The sequence below is a fragment of the Dipodomys ordii genome, unplaced genomic scaffold (assembly GCF_000151885.1).
Source record: "Dipodomys ordii isolate 6190 unplaced genomic scaffold, Dord_2.0 Scaffold7, whole genome shotgun sequence".
Taxonomy (NCBI): domain Eukaryota; kingdom Metazoa; phylum Chordata; class Mammalia; order Rodentia; family Heteromyidae; genus Dipodomys; species Dipodomys ordii.
Window position 1 is genome coordinate 2200424 of NW_012267223.1, and position 17646 is coordinate 2218069.

The 17646-nt window shown below is 48.1% G+C and overlaps 1 protein-coding gene across 1 annotated transcript in view; it reads right to left on the reverse strand.

The window, feature by feature from the left end:
- Tnrc6c (trinucleotide repeat containing 6C) overlaps positions 1-17646 on the reverse strand; it is a 75664-nt gene that overhangs the window by 8137 nt on the left and 49881 nt on the right. Inside the window, exons 8-17 of the mRNA XM_013036380.1 lie at positions 17361-17438; positions 16392-16534; positions 14615-14788; positions 13419-13556; positions 11709-11828; positions 10046-10129; positions 9589-9823; positions 8059-8223; positions 5233-5424; positions 3096-3239 (exon numbers count right to left, since the gene is read on the reverse strand). Of these exons, the coding sequence (XP_012891834.1) occupies positions 3096-3239; positions 5233-5424; positions 8059-8223; positions 9589-9823; positions 10046-10129; positions 11709-11828; positions 13419-13556; positions 14615-14788; positions 16392-16534; positions 17361-17438 (1473 nt within the window). The remainder of the gene's footprint in view (positions 1-3095; positions 3240-5232; positions 5425-8058; positions 8224-9588; positions 9824-10045; positions 10130-11708; positions 11829-13418; positions 13557-14614; positions 14789-16391; positions 16535-17360; positions 17439-17646) is intronic.

Consider the following 17646-nt stretch of genomic DNA (forward strand, 5'->3'; position numbering starts at 1 on the left):
GGCTTTTTTCTTTTTGCTTATGTGGTGCTGAGGAATCGAACCCAGGGCCTCAGGCATGCAAGGCAAGCGCTCTACCACTGAGCCACCTTCCCAGTCCCTGTGTTGGTTATTTTTGAGATAAGGTCTTGTTTCCTGCCTGGGCACTTGCCTGGAAAGTCATCTACATAGTTATGCTTCTCACTGTAGCTGGGATGGCATACATGTACCGTCACGCGTAGCTGCTTCTGTTGAGATGGAGTTGTGAATTTTTCTGCCCAGGATGCCCCAGAACTGCAATGCTCATGACCTCAGCCTCCCACAATGCTAGAAGGCGCCTGTCACTGAGCCATGGGTTGGGAAGGGGTTCTGGGAGGCATGCTGGACTGGTGTAGAACCTTCATCTTCCTTATCTCAGCCTCTCAAGTAGTTAGGATTACAGATGTGAGTCACCATGCTCGGCCTGGTATGAATTTTTTTTTTTTTTTTGGTCAGTTGTGGGCTCTGAACTCTGGGACTGGGCACTGTCCCTCAGCTCTTCAGCTCAAGGCAAGCACTCTACCACTTGAGCCACAGAACCACTTTCGGCTTTTTTCTTTTTGCTTATGTGGTGCTGAGGAATTGAACCCAGGGGCTCATGCATGCAGGGCAAGTGTTCTACCATTAGCCCAGAGCCAACATACTCAATTAAAAACAGAAAATTCCACAGTAAACATATGTAAAGCAAGCCACTGTCAAGAAAACTGTGGGTATTCCTCACTGTCTTTCTTCGTCTCTGCACTTCAGATCAAGCTGATCACTCAGTGACACAATGGCCTTGGTGGCTGGGAGTTGAGCTAGGTCCAGGGCCTCCAGTAGAGCCACCTGGCTGCAGAGGTGCAGCGCTGTGGCTGGCAGTGGGCCAGTGGCATGCGGTGGTGAGTCACTCTTGCTGTGTCACTCTGGGTGACAGAGGAGGCACTTTGTGGCCTTCAACATCTAGGACCCAACTGCTCTATTACCCGCTGTCAGTGACAAACCCTGATACAATCCCTACACAGCCCCGAGGGTCCCAGAACATAGGCACAGGGCTCCCCAAGGACTGAGCTGGAGACTCGGTAAGTAGATATGACCACAGGACACACCTGGAGCCGTGCCAGTCTGCCCAGGCTGTAGCACGTGCAGCGGAGCTCCCAGTCACTTGACATGATGCTGGTTGATTTCTTTAATGACAGACTGGCTTTCAATTGCTTATCTTGATGACTGATGTCTCCTTTCCCTTTCCTTTCCTCTCTTGGAGGACTGAACTCGGAACCTCTGGATTGCCCACTGGAGAGGCCTCTAGTCTCCTTGGTTATTTTTGAGGTAGAGTTTTTCACTTTACATCTGGGCTACAGTCTTCCTTTATGTTTTCCCAGTAGCTGGGCTCATAGTCATCCACCACTGTGACCAGTCATTAGTTGAGATGGAATCTCATGTATTTTTTTTTGCCTCAGCTGTCCTTGAACTGGAAGTGTAATCCCTGGATATCCACCTCTCAAGCAGCCAGGATTACAGGCCTAAGCCACTGTGCCAGCATTTTTCTTTCTTTACTAGTACTGAGTTTGGAATGCAGGGCCTCAGGTGCTCTACCACTTGAGCTACTTGAGCCTGTTTCTTGGGCTTACATTCTGTTGTGCCCGAGGGCCATCTCTATTATTGAGCACGTACAGAACTAGAAGATAACTGCTCAGCTTTCCAGAGTTCGTATGTTTCTGACACCTCCCAAAACACTTGGGCAGACGGTGGAAGCCATTTACAATGTTCCCAGGCTGCCAGGGGTCCAGGGACGAGCGGTCACTCCATCAGAGATGTGCTCAGAGCTTCACTTCTCCCCACCGCTCCTAACGCTTGTGTCAGCAGAACCCTGACCGCAGGTCTCCATGATTCTGTTCAGCGATGGTCACAGGTGACAAGCATGAGGGCTGGGTCTCTCAGTTTCAGCGTTTGCGTTACTCTGTCCCTGCCACTCCCTCAGGCTTCTGCTTCTGTGTCTCATTTTTGTTCCTAACAGCAGGGGCACTTGGAATGCCCAAAAAGCAGCTGCACCACCCAAGAAATGCAGTGTCAGAGGAAGGGCCATCTGTACTTAGGTAGGCCTCAGTTGATACCAGACATGTTCAGAAACTGCCTGTTTTTAGGAACTGGAAGGGCAAACACCTGACCCCTGCAGGTCATGTTCTTAGTAGAAACATAAATCCAGGTATCTAGAACTATGCGTGGCCTTCAGAAGTGACAAGGACCCCTGGACATCTCACTCTACTTCTGTCCTCAAATCACTGGAGATAACTCTTCCATGCACTGTGCTGGCCAGGAGCCGGTGGAGCTGCTGGCCTCGGCACACTGGCTCTGAGTTCTGTGCAGGGCTGTCTAGCCACAAAGCTCCGCCCACCACTTCGTGAGCATCCTGAACTCTGACAGAGGGTGTGCCCCAAATCAGTACCAAGATGTGTGCTAGAAAGAAGCCCTGTACAGACTCTTTGTGGAAAGGAAAAACAGATCAGATGGATGAGTAAAAACACAGGGACAATTGCTTTTTAGTTTAAAGGAATTTCAAATGGAAATCTTTTCACTAAAAAGCTAAGGTTAGGAATCAGTGCTGTGGTTCAAGTGGTAGAGCACTAGCCTTGAGCACAAAGGTCAGAGACAGCACCCAGACCCTGAGTTCAAGCCCTATAACCGACAACAATAAAACATAAAGCTAAGGTTAATATGGCGATGTTACAATGTAATGCTTAAGAACGATACAAAATGATATATGGGTTGAGCATTGCTATCTAACAATCAAATCAAGAAGACTTTCTGACTTCATGCTGGCACATTTTGGGTGTTCAACTAGAAGAGGCCATGCGAATATCCACAACTGGAAAAGCTCCAAAATCTATGCTTCAAAGGACATAAATGAAGCACAAAAGTGCCCGGAGCTATTCTCCACCTTCCACACACTCATAGACCACCGTGTCTCTTGTCTGTAGAGACAAGGCCCCTGCCAACTGTGTCTGAAGATCATTCCTACCATGCCAGTGCCAGCCCCTCTGCAGGAGCCTGGAGAACTGCTCCCCTTCCTCCCCCCTCCAAAAGGCAGAGCAGCCTTTCCTCACCTCCACTCTTTAGGAGGTAGCGGTTGACATCCTGGATGGTGGTGTTGATGGTAGGCCCGGTAGGGACGCTGCCAGGAGTGACATCAGGGTCATTCTCAGGATCGATATTCTGAAGCCCTTTCCACGGAACTCCAGGGTGAAATTCTGTTCGTGAAAATCAAAACAAGGTGCATACTGAAACACCATCACATTGCCTTATGATATTCTATCTATCTATCTATCTATCTATCTATCTATCTATCTATCTATCTATCTATCTATCTATCTATCTATCATAGGACTAGGGGTTGAACTCAGGGCCTTCTACATTTGCTCAACTTTTTCCCCTCATGGCTGACAGTTACTTGCTGTGCAGCTTTATGCTGGTTAACTGGAGATGAGTCTCCCAGACTTTTCTTCCCAGGCTGGCTTTGAATTGCAATCCTCAGATCCCTGTCTTCTGTAACCTATGATTACAAGTATGAGTTACCAGCACTTGGTTTCATGACATTTCCTTGAGCAAAAGATGCTCAGGAACAGTGCCCAGGACCTGAGTTCAATCCCAGGACTGGAAAAAAACAAACAAACAAACAAAAAAAAAAAACAAAGATTGGGGGGGAGGGGGGAGGCTGGGAAGGGATGTGAAGGGTAAACAAAGGAGGAGGCTGCAATGCTTGGTAAGAAATGTATGCATTATCCTGCCCATGTAATTGTAACCCCTCTGTACAGTATCTTCACAAATAAAAAAAAAACAAAAAAAACAAAAACAAATTTCCTGCTTATGCAAATTAAAAAAGATTAATCTGATAATTAACTCCAGGCAGGCACATTTTATTTTATGTTTCTTTATTTTTTATTTATTTTTATTTGTTTGGGTCCGGTCATGGGGCCTGAACTCTGGGCCTGGGCGCTGCCCCTCAGCTCTTCAGCTCTACCACTTGAGCCACTTCCAGCCTTTTCTGCTTATGTGGTGCTGAGGAATCGAACCAAGGGTCTCAGGCATGCAAGGCAACCGCTCTACCACTGAGCCACCTTCCCAGCCCTCAGGCAGGCACATATTAGAAGGTGTGTGTGTCTGTGTGTGTGTGTGTGTACTAAGGCTTGAGCTCAGGTCCTAGGTGTGTGTGTGTGTGTGTGTGTATGCATGCAAGGCAACCGCTCTACCACTGAGCCACCTTCCCAGCCCTCAGGCAGGCACATTTTAGAAGGTGTGTGTGTGTGTGTTGTGTGTGTGTGGACACTAAGGCTTGAGCTCAGGTCCTAGGTATGTGTGTGTGTGTGTGTGTGTGTGTATGCAGGGCAACCGCTCTACCACTGAGCCACCTTTCCAGCCCTCAGGCAGGCACATTTTAGAAGGGGTGTGTGTGTGTGTGTGTGTGTGTGTATGCAAGGCAACCGCTCTATCACTGAGCCACCTTCCCAGCCCTCAGGCAGGCACATTTTAGAAGGTGTGAGTGTGTGTGCACATTTTAGAAGGTGTGTGTGTGTGTGTGTACATTTTAGAAGGTGTGTGTGTGTGTGCACATTTTAGAAGGTGTGTGTGTGTGTGCACATTTTAGAATGTGTGTGTGTGTGTGCACATTTTAGAAGGTGTGTGTGTGTGCACATTTTAGAAGGTGTGTGTGTGTGCACATTTTAGAAGGTGTGTGTGTGTGTGTACACTAAGGCTTGAGCTCAGGTCCTAGGTGCTACCTTTTAGCTATTTTATCCAAGTGTGCTATCATTTGAGCCACAGCTCCATTTCTAGCTTTTTGCTACCTAACTGGAAACAGAGTTTCATGTCTAGGCTGGCATTGAACGGTGATTCTCAGCCTCCTGAGCAGCTAGGATTATAGGCATGAGTCACTGGGGCCCAGCTAGAAGCTCTCTAATTACATCACTCCCTCTTTGGAACAAAGTAGAAGCAGGTATGACAGCCACCACACTAGGATCTGAATGCTTCTACCAGGTGGGATGTAGAGCCTGTTCCCTACTTCCTCTGTCATTTTCACCCTTCGGTTGAACAATACTTGATGCCAACTGTACCTCAAATTGATGCCAAAGCCATAGGCTTCCAGAGCCCTTAGTGCAGACTCCAGTACTCTCAGCACTAATCTCTCCCAGGCGTGGGACATGGTTAACACTGCTATTATTCACAAGTGTTGCTGTGTGGACTTACCTGGGGGCCAGTTGATACTAGAGCCGTTTGAGATTTTATCACTGTCAGATTTGGCACGTGACCAGCTATGGGGAACAGCTACAGGAGGACTGGCTGGCGAGTCGTTGTTTTGGATTAAATCGTACCGGCCATAGGAGTCTTCAATGGAGGACTTACCAGGAGGCCCGATACTTAGACCTCCAGGGATAGCACCTGTGCAACAACAAGAAGCAACAGCATGAACATTCCCCACAGAGGCTCCATGAAGGCCTCCAGTTTCTAAGGACTCATCCTGTTCAGAGTGACATGAACTGAGACATGGTCTGTCAAGGCTTCTCATGAACCAGAACCAGTGGCTGCTACAGTTAGCCCAAGTGTCGTCCTTGGAAGACCAAAACATTTTTTTCTCTTTTCCTTTTGGTGCTGATATTAGGGCTTGAACTCAGGGCTTCAAGCTCTTGATCAGCTGGTGTTCTACCACTTGAACTGTGCCCTCCAGTTTTAATTTTTTTTTTCCTGGTTAACTGGAGATAAGAGTCTGGTAGATTTATCTGCCTGAACTGGCTCATAACCATGATCTTCAGATCTTGGGCCTTCTGAGCAGCTGGATTTACAGGCATGAACCACTGACAGCCAGCTCCAAAACTTGTTTTCCCCTTAAGTGTTGGGTGAGACAAGTTCTTCACCATTGCTGCATCCACAGCTCAAGTATTACCAATCACATACCATAATCCTTTTCCTTTCATAGCGCTTGGAATAAATCCCAGGGTTTTATGCAAGGCAACCAGCCTGCACTGAGCTACCAAAACTATCCGAGAGTGGTTTTAGTTTGTGAAACTAGAAATTTACTTTAAAAAAAAAAAAAAAAAGAAGAGGCAGGCACAGTGGCGGTAATCCTAGCTACTCAGGAGGTTGAGATCTGAGGATCGTGGTTCAAAGCCAGCCTGGGTAGGAAAGTCTGTGAAATTCTTACTTCCAATTAACCACCAGAAAAGTGGAAGTGGCGCTGTGGCTCAAGGGGGAGAGTACCAGCCTTAAATGAAAAAGTCAAGTGAGAGCACAAGGCCCTGAGTTCAAGCCCCAGTACTGGCACAAAACAAAAAGACAGGGTTTTATGTAGGTCAAGCTAGTCTGCAAGTCCTGGGCTCAAGAGATCATTCTGCCTCAGCCTCCTGATTAGTTGGACTATTGGCGTGCCACTGTGTCCAGCAAACATTCTTTGTGTAGCACTAAAGATCAGACCCAGGGCATTGCTCAACCACTGAGCTATACCATTTGCCTAGCTAGAAATCTCTATGTAGCACTGGAGGCTGCCCATAATAAAGCCTTTTTGGGGATGATGTCTTTGTGCACTGTTGACTCCTTGCCCTCCATTCCTGCATGTGCTGCTCTCACTATAGAACGTTTATTGACTAAACCAGTCTGTCCTGAGTCAGGGCTCTCTTCTGCCATGTAAAGGTCCAGAAGTCATGCAGGGATCGTCATATGGGAGCAACTATTAGGAAGACTTTTCCTTTTAGACTGTTTTATCTCAAGAGAGAATTATATGCTCTATTAAATTTCTATTAGTTATGCAACCAGAAGCGCAAGCTAAATTTAATGCTCAAAAGTATGTACACTAGCTGGGCATTGGTGGCTCACTCCTATAATTCTAGCTACTCAGGAGGCTGAGATCTGAAGATCATGGTTCAAAGCCAGCCCAGGCAAGAAAGGCCATGAGACTCTTATCTCCAATTAACCACCAGAAAACCAGAAATGGTGCTGTGGCTCAAGTGGTAGAGTGCTTGCTGTGAGCTAAAGAGCGCAGGGACAGTGCCCAGGCCCAGAGTTCAAGCCCCATGGCTGATCAAAAACAAAGTGTGATTATTTATGTTGAACATTTTTCCTTTTTCCCCTCTTTTAAAACATTTACTTTTCCATTTGTGTCTTATTTTTAGTTTATGTGAATATGCACGTGTGTGGTATATTAAGGCTTTAACTCAGAGCCTCGTGCTCTCAACTGGCTTTTTTTTTTTTTTTTTGGTTAGTTGTAGAGCCTGAACTCTGGGCCTGAGTGCTGTCTGTCAGCTCTTCAGCTCAAGGCTAACACTCTACCACTTGAGCCACAGCGCCACTTCCAGCCTTTTCTGCTTATGTGGTGCTGAGGAATCGAACCCAGGGCCTCGTGAATGCAAGGCAAGCACTGTACTACTGGGCCACCTTCCTAGCCCCTTGATTGGCTTTTTGTGCTCATGACCTGTACTTTACCTTTGAACCACACCTCTAGCTCTGGCTTTTTGCAGAGACTCAAATTTGTCTGTCTGGGCTGGCTTTGAACCTCAATCTTTAGATCTCAGTCTCTCAGCCTCCTGAGTAGGAATTACAGGTGTGAACCACCAGATTGTACCATCACCTGGCAGACTTTTTTTTTTTTTTAATTGAGAAATAGGATATGACCTATATTCTTTGAAGTTCTAGGACATGTTCAATGATTTTTGATTTTGGAGCTAAGATCTGAGTGAGGTTCAAGAAGTGTGGCCTGGGGTCTGTGGTAGAGTGCTTGCCTAGCATGCATGAAGCTCAAAGTGGTAGAGTGCTAGCCTTGAGCAAAAGAAGCTCAGGGACAGTGCCCAGGCCCTGAGTTCAAGCCTCAGGACTGGCAAAAAAAACCCACAAAAACTAAAACAAAACAAACAGGAAGTGTGGCCTGTGTGTAATGAGATCTTAGGTACTTTGGAATATTTTTACTCAACTCTCACTGCTAGGTTCACAGAAATAGAAACAGACAAAACAAGTATGCCGCACTTTAGTGATATCAGTGGATAGAAGAGCAGTGCGCTGTAGCACGGCGGTGCAGCCCGGACGCACCATGCTTGCCAGGATTCTGATCCAGAGGAGAAGCAGCGCCGGATAAATTATCCATGGAGTTGGGGTGTGTCCACTGGGGGAGACGTGACTGGGACGGAGATGGGTCCTTCACAGACAAGCCACTGGTCATATCCATGCTGACATTCACGTTTGGGTTAAGTCCAGCTGGAAACAGAGATGCCGTTAGGGTTGGCCTGCTCCTCCTCTGGTTCTGAAAGCCCCCTGGAGTCAACATCAATGTCAGCGCAGTCACAACCACAAACTTCCACAGCAACTTCAAAGAGGGTGAAAAGGACCTTTGTGTACCTTCCCTATCTATGTATGTATGTGCACATAGAATATTTGGCTGCATGTATTTATGTTACATACAAGTATATAAACAGAAAGGAACAGTGTTCTCTAATTAAGGTGAAATGCTTATCCTCTTCCATTAGGTACACCTCAGGATTCTCTTTTGGTGTTGCCTGCCGAGTAAACTCGGTTATGCAGCTACCTGGTGGTATCCACTGAGGAGCAGAGCGGGGCCAGGGATAGGGGGCTTCTTTCTGGATTTTGAGGTACCTTGTGGGTACCACCAGGCAGAGAATTAGTTGGCTCTGAAGGAGTTTATGAGCCACACACTAAACAACTTGTAAGAGCTGAATGAACTATTTGGGGGCAAGGGTACGGCCAGCAGTTGCCCTGGGGGCTTTGCCATGGCCCTGAAGCTGACACAGAGGACCTGACAGGGAGCGCTGCCAAGTGCGCATACAGGCAGCTCCCGCACTGCACATGCCCTGTACTGCTGTCCCCCACATAAACAGGCATGTCATGCAGCACAGCAAAGGGCACCAAGAGATGAGGAGGAGAAAGAACCTTTTAGTTCTCCACTTTAAGTCAAGGACTAGAAATTCAAATATCAAAAGGAGGGCCTGGGCACTGTCTCTGAGCTTTCTGGCTTAAGGCTAGCATTCTACAACTTGAGCCACACCTCTGCTTCCAGCTTTTTGGTGGTTAATTGGAGATAAGAGTCTCACAGGCTTTCCTGTTCAGGCTGGCTTCAAACCATGATTCTCAGCTCTCACCTTCCAGAGAAGCTAGGATTACAAACATAAGCCCCTGATACCCAGCCTACTGTTTTTTTTTTTTTAATGGTGCTGGGTTACAACAGTGGACCTGTGCAGACTAGGCAAGCACTCTATCACTAAGATACATCTTCCCAGTCTTTCAAAAGACAGGTTCTTGTCATGTAGTCCAAGCTGAACTTGAACTCTCTCTGTTCCTGTGTCTGCTTACCAAATGCCTGTATTACAGACATGTGTCACCAAGCCCAGCTTCAAGGGTGCTAATTTAAAAGCCTTTAAGTATTTGTGTCAGTCATGCAATGGGTGCTCTGAAACGGTTCTGCTGTTCCACTGCAAAGCAGCCTCAGGAAACTGGCGCTCTGGTGTGTTTAGGGCTGCACATTCAGTGACAGTGACTGGCCGACACAGGGACTTCCAGGCAGCCTGCTATCCAGCGTGGCTTGTAATAAGCCCACAGGAGACTCACCAAGAGGGTAGGGAGCAAATGTGTTGGGTGAAGACTGCTGCTCTTTGGTCTGCAGGTCAGGTAGGCCGGGAGCCTGGGGGTGGGGAGGGAAGCCATCCATGGCCGATTTGCCTGCAGAGGGGTGCAGAGACAGGTGCGGCGGGGGAGGCGGAGGCTGCTTCACAAGCAGGGCCTGGGCCAGCTGGCGCTGGTGCTGCTGGATCTGCTGCTGCAGATTGGTGATTGTGCGTGCAACCTGGTAGGTGGAGACACATGCACTTTAGCTGGGTGCGTGGGGATACGCAAGGCCTTCCTTTACCACTGGGCTAGCCTCCACGCAAACCTAGCTAGCTCCAGGACTTCCCCAAAGTGGAGACTCAGCTGGAGAAAAGTCAGTAACCTCTCAGCTCATCAGCTGGGGCCCTGTCTATCAGGGAAAACGATCGCTAGCAACAGAAGCTAGTACGGCAACACCTACTTGCTGCTCCTGTTGTCTCATGGGTCCGGAAACATTACGCTGGGCCTGTAACATCTGCTGCTGGATTTGTAAACGTTGGTAAGCCTGTTGAGAGAAAAGTCACAGGACTGTAAGGAAATGTCCCTCAGACAACGGATGCGACCATCAGAAGACTGCAACAGGCTGCCAAGCAGAGTACGAAACAGCTCTGAATCCCTTAGGGCCCCGTGCTTGGCTCTGCCAGCAGCAGCGAACTACAGCGGCTGAAAGGCTGAAGCAGGGAACACTGCAGACCTGGCAGGGTAACCACAGAGCTCTGTGCAGGGAGGGCAAAGGCTACTGCTGGTGGCTATCACAGGATTGTTTTCTTACAACACAGATTTCTAGGGACATTTTGGCAAGCATACATTAAGACAGAATGGAAACAGAGGTAGAGATGGCACCATTAGAAATGCCTCTACTGCCAGGCCTGTGGCTCATGCCTTTGCTTCACAAATCCCTAGAGGCCCTAAGGCCTAATAAACTTCATTTCTGCAGTATTTCTAGGAAAAGACTTAAGAATTCACCATGTTCTTGGTGTCTTCCACACCACAGGGACCAAAAACCTGTTCCACACTGAAAGGTCTAGCAGGTCTGCTCCACCCTCAGCTGCTCCCAGTCAGGAGGCAGTATGGCTCGCAGCACTGCCATGAGCAAGTGTGAGCCTGGCTTAGTGAACCCTTGCCTAGCTCGGTGTTCCCTTCCTTATTGCCTTCCAAGGTGCAGGGGTCTCCTGCTGCTGTGAAGGCAGACTGTAGTATAACCACGGGCTGACTCTAGTTGCAGCATTTCCCATGAGTGTCTCCTCTGTTACGAGTCAAGACACAGCGGAGGGCGAGGCCACATCTAGCACTGAGCCCTTCAGGAAAGCAAGGACATGTGCAGCTGTGAGGGAGGCTGCCCTCTATAGACCTCTTCCCATGGTCCCCTGCTACTTACTGAAAAGCCAGACACTCAATAAAGCATGCCTACAGCCAGCACAGCGGGGCGGGGGACTCCCAAGGACACACAGCGAAGGTTTCATGTCAGAGGATTCATGTGTTGGACTCTTCACTTTTCCCCTAGTTACTTTTCCTTTCCCTCATGACTCCTTTTCATTTTCCAGACAATGAAGTTGCTGGATAAGATATCTAAATAAGTCAAGTGTCCATACATAAAAAATAAAACCATATACTTGCTTGGCCCTTTAATTCTTATAAATTCGGTGTGTGTCTAGAGACATGATAGCGTGGCGTTAAAACTTAAAATTCCAATTATGTTGAATGCTCAGATTTTAGAGAATAATTGAGTCATTTCAGCTGTTCTCAATGGGGACTCTATAAGAGAGTTAAGTTTGATATTTAAAGAACTTAGTAGTGTTTGGGCCCGTGACCCTGAGAGAGGTGAGAAAATAGTTACTGAAATAGTGTGTGTATGCATCTGTCCTGGGGGTCTGATGAGAAATGCTGGTTGAGAGTTCAAGGCCAGGTTATATGCCTGGACACTAGTCACCTCCTATGAAGGCGCCAAAACTTTACACAGCTCAGTGAAAGCACTGCTGAGTGAAAAACTCACTCATAAGTCACAACAACCATGTGTGCAGCAAAGGTACTAGAACTTGTTGAGCTCTGTCTCTGCTCTGGAATCTGCACATCTTTCCACTCACCAGCTGCAGCTGATGGAGCTGGTTCAACATAGTCACGTGCTGAGGGTTGGTTGGCGAGGCTAACAGTGCAGGGTTGAGACCAATGGTTTTCGCTGCAAACTGCAAAAGCTGTGCTTGAACCTGTGAATACAAACCCATTGTCAACCATAGCATCTCCATGACAACATTACTCATCTGTTTTTTTTGTTTGTTTGTTTGTTTTTGAGATTCAAACTGGTTAACTGATAATTATATTTGTCATGGCTGAGCTCTCCAAAGGCTATTAGGATGTTTAAGACTTTTTTTTTGTCAGCCATGGGACTTGAACTCTGGGCCTGGGCACTGTCCTGGGCTCTTCAGCTCAAGGTGAGCGCTCTACCACTTGAGCCACAGCACCACTTCCAGTTTTCTGGTGGTTTATTGGAGAGAAGAGTCTCACGGACTTTCCTGTCCAGGCTGGCTTTGAACCACGATCCTCAGATCTCAGCCTCCTGAGTAGCTAGGATTACAGGCGTAAGCCACAGGCGCCTGGGTGTTTTTAACATTAACATTTTAACATTAGTAGTTAACATGTTCAGAAGAAGGAAGAAGGAAGGAAGGAGGAAAGGAACATCTCCTGAGCAGTTTCTTCCTGCAAACAATTGGCCTATCCAATTGGCTCTCTATAGTTCTGGGTCATTGCTACTCGTTATGTTTGTGTCCTCTGAAAGTGAAACCTCAAGAAGTTATCCAGCTGGCTCTGCCTCAGTAATCAGAGAGGCCAAGGTTTGCATCTAGTGCAGGATTCTTTAAGTCCTTCTCTAGCACGACTCTCCTGAGTCTGCCAAGGCTGCTGGGGTGACTTGACTAATACATGAAACTGTTAGCTACCCAGTTCTACCTTTCTCAACTCAGTATATACAACTGGTCCTGAGTTGTTCTGGGATGCTTCTCTGATGTCCCATGCAGCAGTGAGGCCCTCTGAGATGGACAGATGGTCCTTTCCCAGCGACTCAGGGCCATCATCAAGGTCAGTGGAGTAACTTCCTCAGGCAAGACCAAGGTCAGAGATGCAGCAATGGGTGCATGGGGCTCAGCTTCACTTAGAATTGCTCTGGGGCTGAGGATGGGTCTGTGGTGGAGCACTTACCTAGCATGTGAAAGGCCTTGAGTTCCATCCCTAGTGCATGCACATATACACAGGCGCATGTATGCAGGTGTACGTGCATGTGTACGCGTGTGCACACACTCTGTTTTAGCCAGTGGATGTTTGCTGTGGCCTGGGTTCCATCCCTAGTGCACGCGTGTGCACACACGCACATGCATACACCCTCTGCTCTGGCCTGTGGATGCTTGCTGGGGCTGGCCAGTGCAGCACAACCAGTACACTACTTCATGGGTTAAAACAGCCTCACAGGTTTGAAAAGGAAAGATGAGTTCTAAAATGCAGGTGATTTCAGGTCTCACTTTTTTTTTTTTGGGGGGGGGGCTGGTCGTGGTGCCTGAACTCTTGGCCTGGGCACTGTCCCTCAGCTCTTCAGCTCAAGGCTAGCGCTCTACCACTTTGAGTCACAGCGCCACTTCTGGCTTTTTTCTTTTTGCTTATGTGGTGCTGAGGAATCAAACCCAGGGCCTCGAGCGAGCATGCAAGGCAAGCGCTCTACCACTGAGCCACCTTCCCAGCCCCTCAGGTCTCACTTTAGCAAAGACCTATCTGTGCCTCCAACTTGAGCACACAGGCTTGAGTCTGACCTGAGGGGAGAGAAACTGAGGCACTTGAGCGCGGAGGCTGGGCTGGGAAGAGTTAAGAGGCTGCACTGGCGGCTGCTGCATGGTCCTGGCTTGTGCTGCTCCGCTATTGCCAAACACACCCAGATTGCCACTCGGGATCTGTGGGAAGAGGGGAGGGCGGTTAGGAGGTTGGGGTGGGGTGAAGGGGCACACCTCCTGCTACCACCCCTGCCAACCCGACCCCCAGGGCACTTGGGATGGAGCCGTCTGATGGGTTATAGAAGCCTGTAGTTTTAAACCCCAGTTACTTGTATTACAAACACGCAGACTATACCAGAGGAAACAAGGATAGAGTATTTCAGGAATGCATGGACATGGCTGTCTAGATCAGAAAGCCATCTGTGGTTAGTTAGGGAACAATGATCATGGTATCTTCACTAACCTGAGAGCAACATTTTCAAGTGGGCAATATAGCTGTGCAAGGCCTTAAAGAATCACTGAGGAAATTTAGGCACTTAATTCATTTTGGATGTAAGTATGTTCTGGAAGTATTTTCCACACTTTGGTTAGGCATGAGCTACTTAACTGTAGGTAGAGAGTTGTGTGAGCAGACTTTGTGTGCCCTAAGTCCTTGCAGGTGGTCAAGTTCAGATAGCAATGTATGAAATGCAGACTTTCTGCTGCATTCTACTGACTCAGCCAGGGGTGAGAGCTAGGGTCATGCCTGGGGTCAGCATGGGGCAGCTGGCATTGGATGCTGGGGTCATGCCTGGGGTTAGCACGGGGATGATAACAGTGGATACTGGGGTCATACCTAGGGACAGCATGGGGCTGCTGTCAGTGGACGCTGGGGTCACGCCTGGGGTCAGCGTAGGGCTGCTTAGCCACCAGATACCAGGGACTCCGGCACGAGAAATACAAAGGTGCCTGAAGCAGAGTGGCGAGCTGGCTGCTCTCCCAGCAAGCACGTGTTTGTTTGAGAATAGCACATGCATTTGAAGGAAGGGAAAGATGACTTTGACGTCTTATTAGTAATGGTTAAATTCCAAGCAGTGTTGCTTGGTTCTGGGCTCCAATAAGCCTCTGTAGGGAGATCCTCAGAGCCCCTCACCTGCCCTTGCATATTTGATGATGTGTTAAGGAAAGGTATAGTTTACTTCCCCAACACATTTTTTTTTTTTTTTAATGAGCCAGGTGAACACAGACCATGCTCTTACCTGTCTAGAAGAGTTCAAGTTTTGCATGCCTAGCCCTGAGGCAATCCCACCCAGGGCCTGATTGGGGAGTGCACTGTTGGAAAGGGGGAGCTTCAGGCTTGGGGAAGGCAAAAACGGTGAAGTCGTGGGCTCTTCCACGAGGCCGCCATCCTGATTAGAGAAAGAAAGGGTGAGCTGTGCGCAGTGCCCATTAGGGGACAAAGCACCAACAGTGCCCAGAGGGAACAGAGCAGAGTGTGGATGGAAAAAGAGTTAAAAGATCAAAAAAGTGTGGACAATGAGGAAATGGAAAACATGGGCCAAAGAAGAGGGGGAGAGGGGAGAGAGAAATAGGATTAAGATGCTGTTTTCATTAAAAACGATTTTACAAACACATATATTAGCTTCTAGTACTCTTAGATGCTGCTGCCCATGCCCTGGCTAGAGTAGAGAGAAAGGGACAGAAGCACCAAGAGTCCTGGTTGGGGTTGCCAGATTCAGTAAATAAAAAATAAAGGACTCTGAATTCATCTAGAATTTCAGGTAAATAATAAATACATAAACTTTTGGTATAAATATGTTCCTGGGGCTTGGAGCAGTGGCTTAAGCTTATCATCTTAGCTACTCAGGAGGCTGAGATCAGAGAACTGCAGTTTGGGATTGAGACTCTTTTGTTTTTTGGTCCTGGGGCCTCAACTCTGGGCCTGGGTGCTGTCTCTCAGCTCTTCAGCTCAAGGCTAGCGCTCTACCACCTGAGCCACAGCACCACTTCCAGCTTTTTCTGCTTATGTGGTGCTGAGGAATTGAACCCAGGGCCTCATGCATGCGAGGCAAGCACTCTATCACTGAGCCACCTTCCCAGCCCCCAATATTGAGACTTATCCCTAGATACTCCACAGCCCAACCTTCTGAAGTAGACATGTGTTAGGAGGGCTGATGACAACAGAAAGCTCCTCAGGGCTGTTAAGCCTCCTCATGGGGCTTTTCCGGTCATGGAACCACTCTACCATTGAGCTAACATTCTCATTCCTTTTTTGTTTATCATGAGACAGGTCTTACTTTGAACTCATGATACTTTTGCCTCAGCTTCCCAAGTAGCTGGGATTATAAGTATGAACCATCATACCTGGAAATTTTTTTGCCAGTCCTGGAGCTTGAATTCGGGGTCTGGGTGCTGCCTTTGAGTCTCTTTGTGTTCAAGGCTAGCATGACCTCTGCCTTTTTCTGAATAGTTTATTGAAGGTAAGGGTCTCATGGACTTTTCTGCCAGGACTAGATTTGAACTGTCATCCTCAGATCTCAGCTTCCTGAGTAGCTAGGATTACGAGCTCATATGTGGAATTCTTTTATATTTCTTAAACTTATACTTTTTTCTTGTTTCTGTTCAGAATGTAACTTTCTAGTTGGAGGTAACATGATGCTCCCCCCCTTTGGTAGTCATCCCAATCTGGAGAGGAGACATCCCTCCATGACAACATGAAGGCAGAGCACCCCTTAAACAACTGACACATTCACTCACCTGGCCCCACCCTCCCTTCCTAATGTAACTTCATTTCCACACTGATATTTAAACAAACACTTGAACTGAGTATTTAAAAAATGAAAACTGGCTTTAAATGCCAGCATTTTTACCCCTAGCATAGACATTAAGCCTTGCATGCATCAGAAGAGCTGGTAGAGCCCTTTTTAGATTACAGTGCAGCAAGGTCGCAGCTGGCTTCGCACCAGTTAGTCTGACACTTCCACCAGGGTACAGCTGAGGTGGACAAGCAAGCTGCTGGCCAGATGCGGTGGGTACCTTGTCAAGAAAGGCGGGGCGGTCCAGGGAAGACTCTTTGGAGATTGGTGGGCGGCAGCCAAGGGGTTTGGTGACCATTCCATTGTAGTCGGTCACTCCTAATCCACGCTTGTCCATGTCCACCTTCTTTTCCAGCAGAGCACCTGGGGCACAACACAGGGAGCCATGCTGAAAACCTGCACCAGGCAAGGCGCATCTACAGCCCCTCCACATTAGACAAGAACATGGGCCTACCTGGACATCCCAGCACTGGTCCTCTCCTACTCTACGTGCCTGGGATCTGGCCCTGCTGGCCTGTTCTCTACTTGACTTGTCCTCTGCTTCCTTTCCCCAGGTTGTCACATGGTGACTTCTTCCCCAGAACCCACAGTCTCAGGCCTTCTGTCTGGCAACCTCCCGCCTTCGGAGCTCTTGTCACAGTCTGTCCTCAAGGAGTTCCTGGCCAGTTCCTGCTTGTTTAGCAGTAGTAGAACTATATACTGCTTCCCAACTATAAGTTGCATGATTCATAGCCTTGGCTCCTTCTTCTGCCCTGCAGTCTGAACCATACACTGGTGCTTCTGTGTGATTCTACCACCTGTCCCTTTATATGGACTCGGCCTGCTCACCCAAATCAACAGCTGTAGCACTCTCATGCTCCCTAGGGGTGTGCAGAAAAATGGATGCACCAACAGACACAGCTCAGGTCAAACAAGGTGACATATAGCTCAGTGTCCTTGTTTATGGTCTGTTTAGTGCCATGCTTCTTTCCTATTTTTGTGCTGTTTACTGGTAACTTGGTGTTATACTGGTCCCCGGTACAATGCTGTGTAGTGTTGCTAACCCCTGCAGAGAAACCCTGTCAGGTAAGTGTCCTTCAGAGGTGCACTACAGGGCTGTAGGTTGTGTTCAAAATGAATGACTACATGCAACTCTTTCTAGGAACGAGGACTTCACAAGAGGCACCTGAGGAAAGCACTCGCCACTTACTCATGGCCTGGTCAAGGTTCATACTGCTGCTCTTCAAGGCCTCTTCAGCTGGCTCTCTCTGGGGAGCAAAGCAGGGTTCTCATTAGCAGTGTCCCAGACAGGAGGAAGAACTCAGAATCAGTTGGATCACTACAACAAAGGTGGCTATTGTTACGGAGTTTTAGAAATTTGTTTTTTTTTTTGGGGGTCCAGTTGTGGGGCCTGAACTCTAGGCCTGGGCGCTGTCCCTCAGCTCTTCAGCTCAAGGCTAGCGCTCTACCACTTGAGCCACAGTGCCACTTCCGGC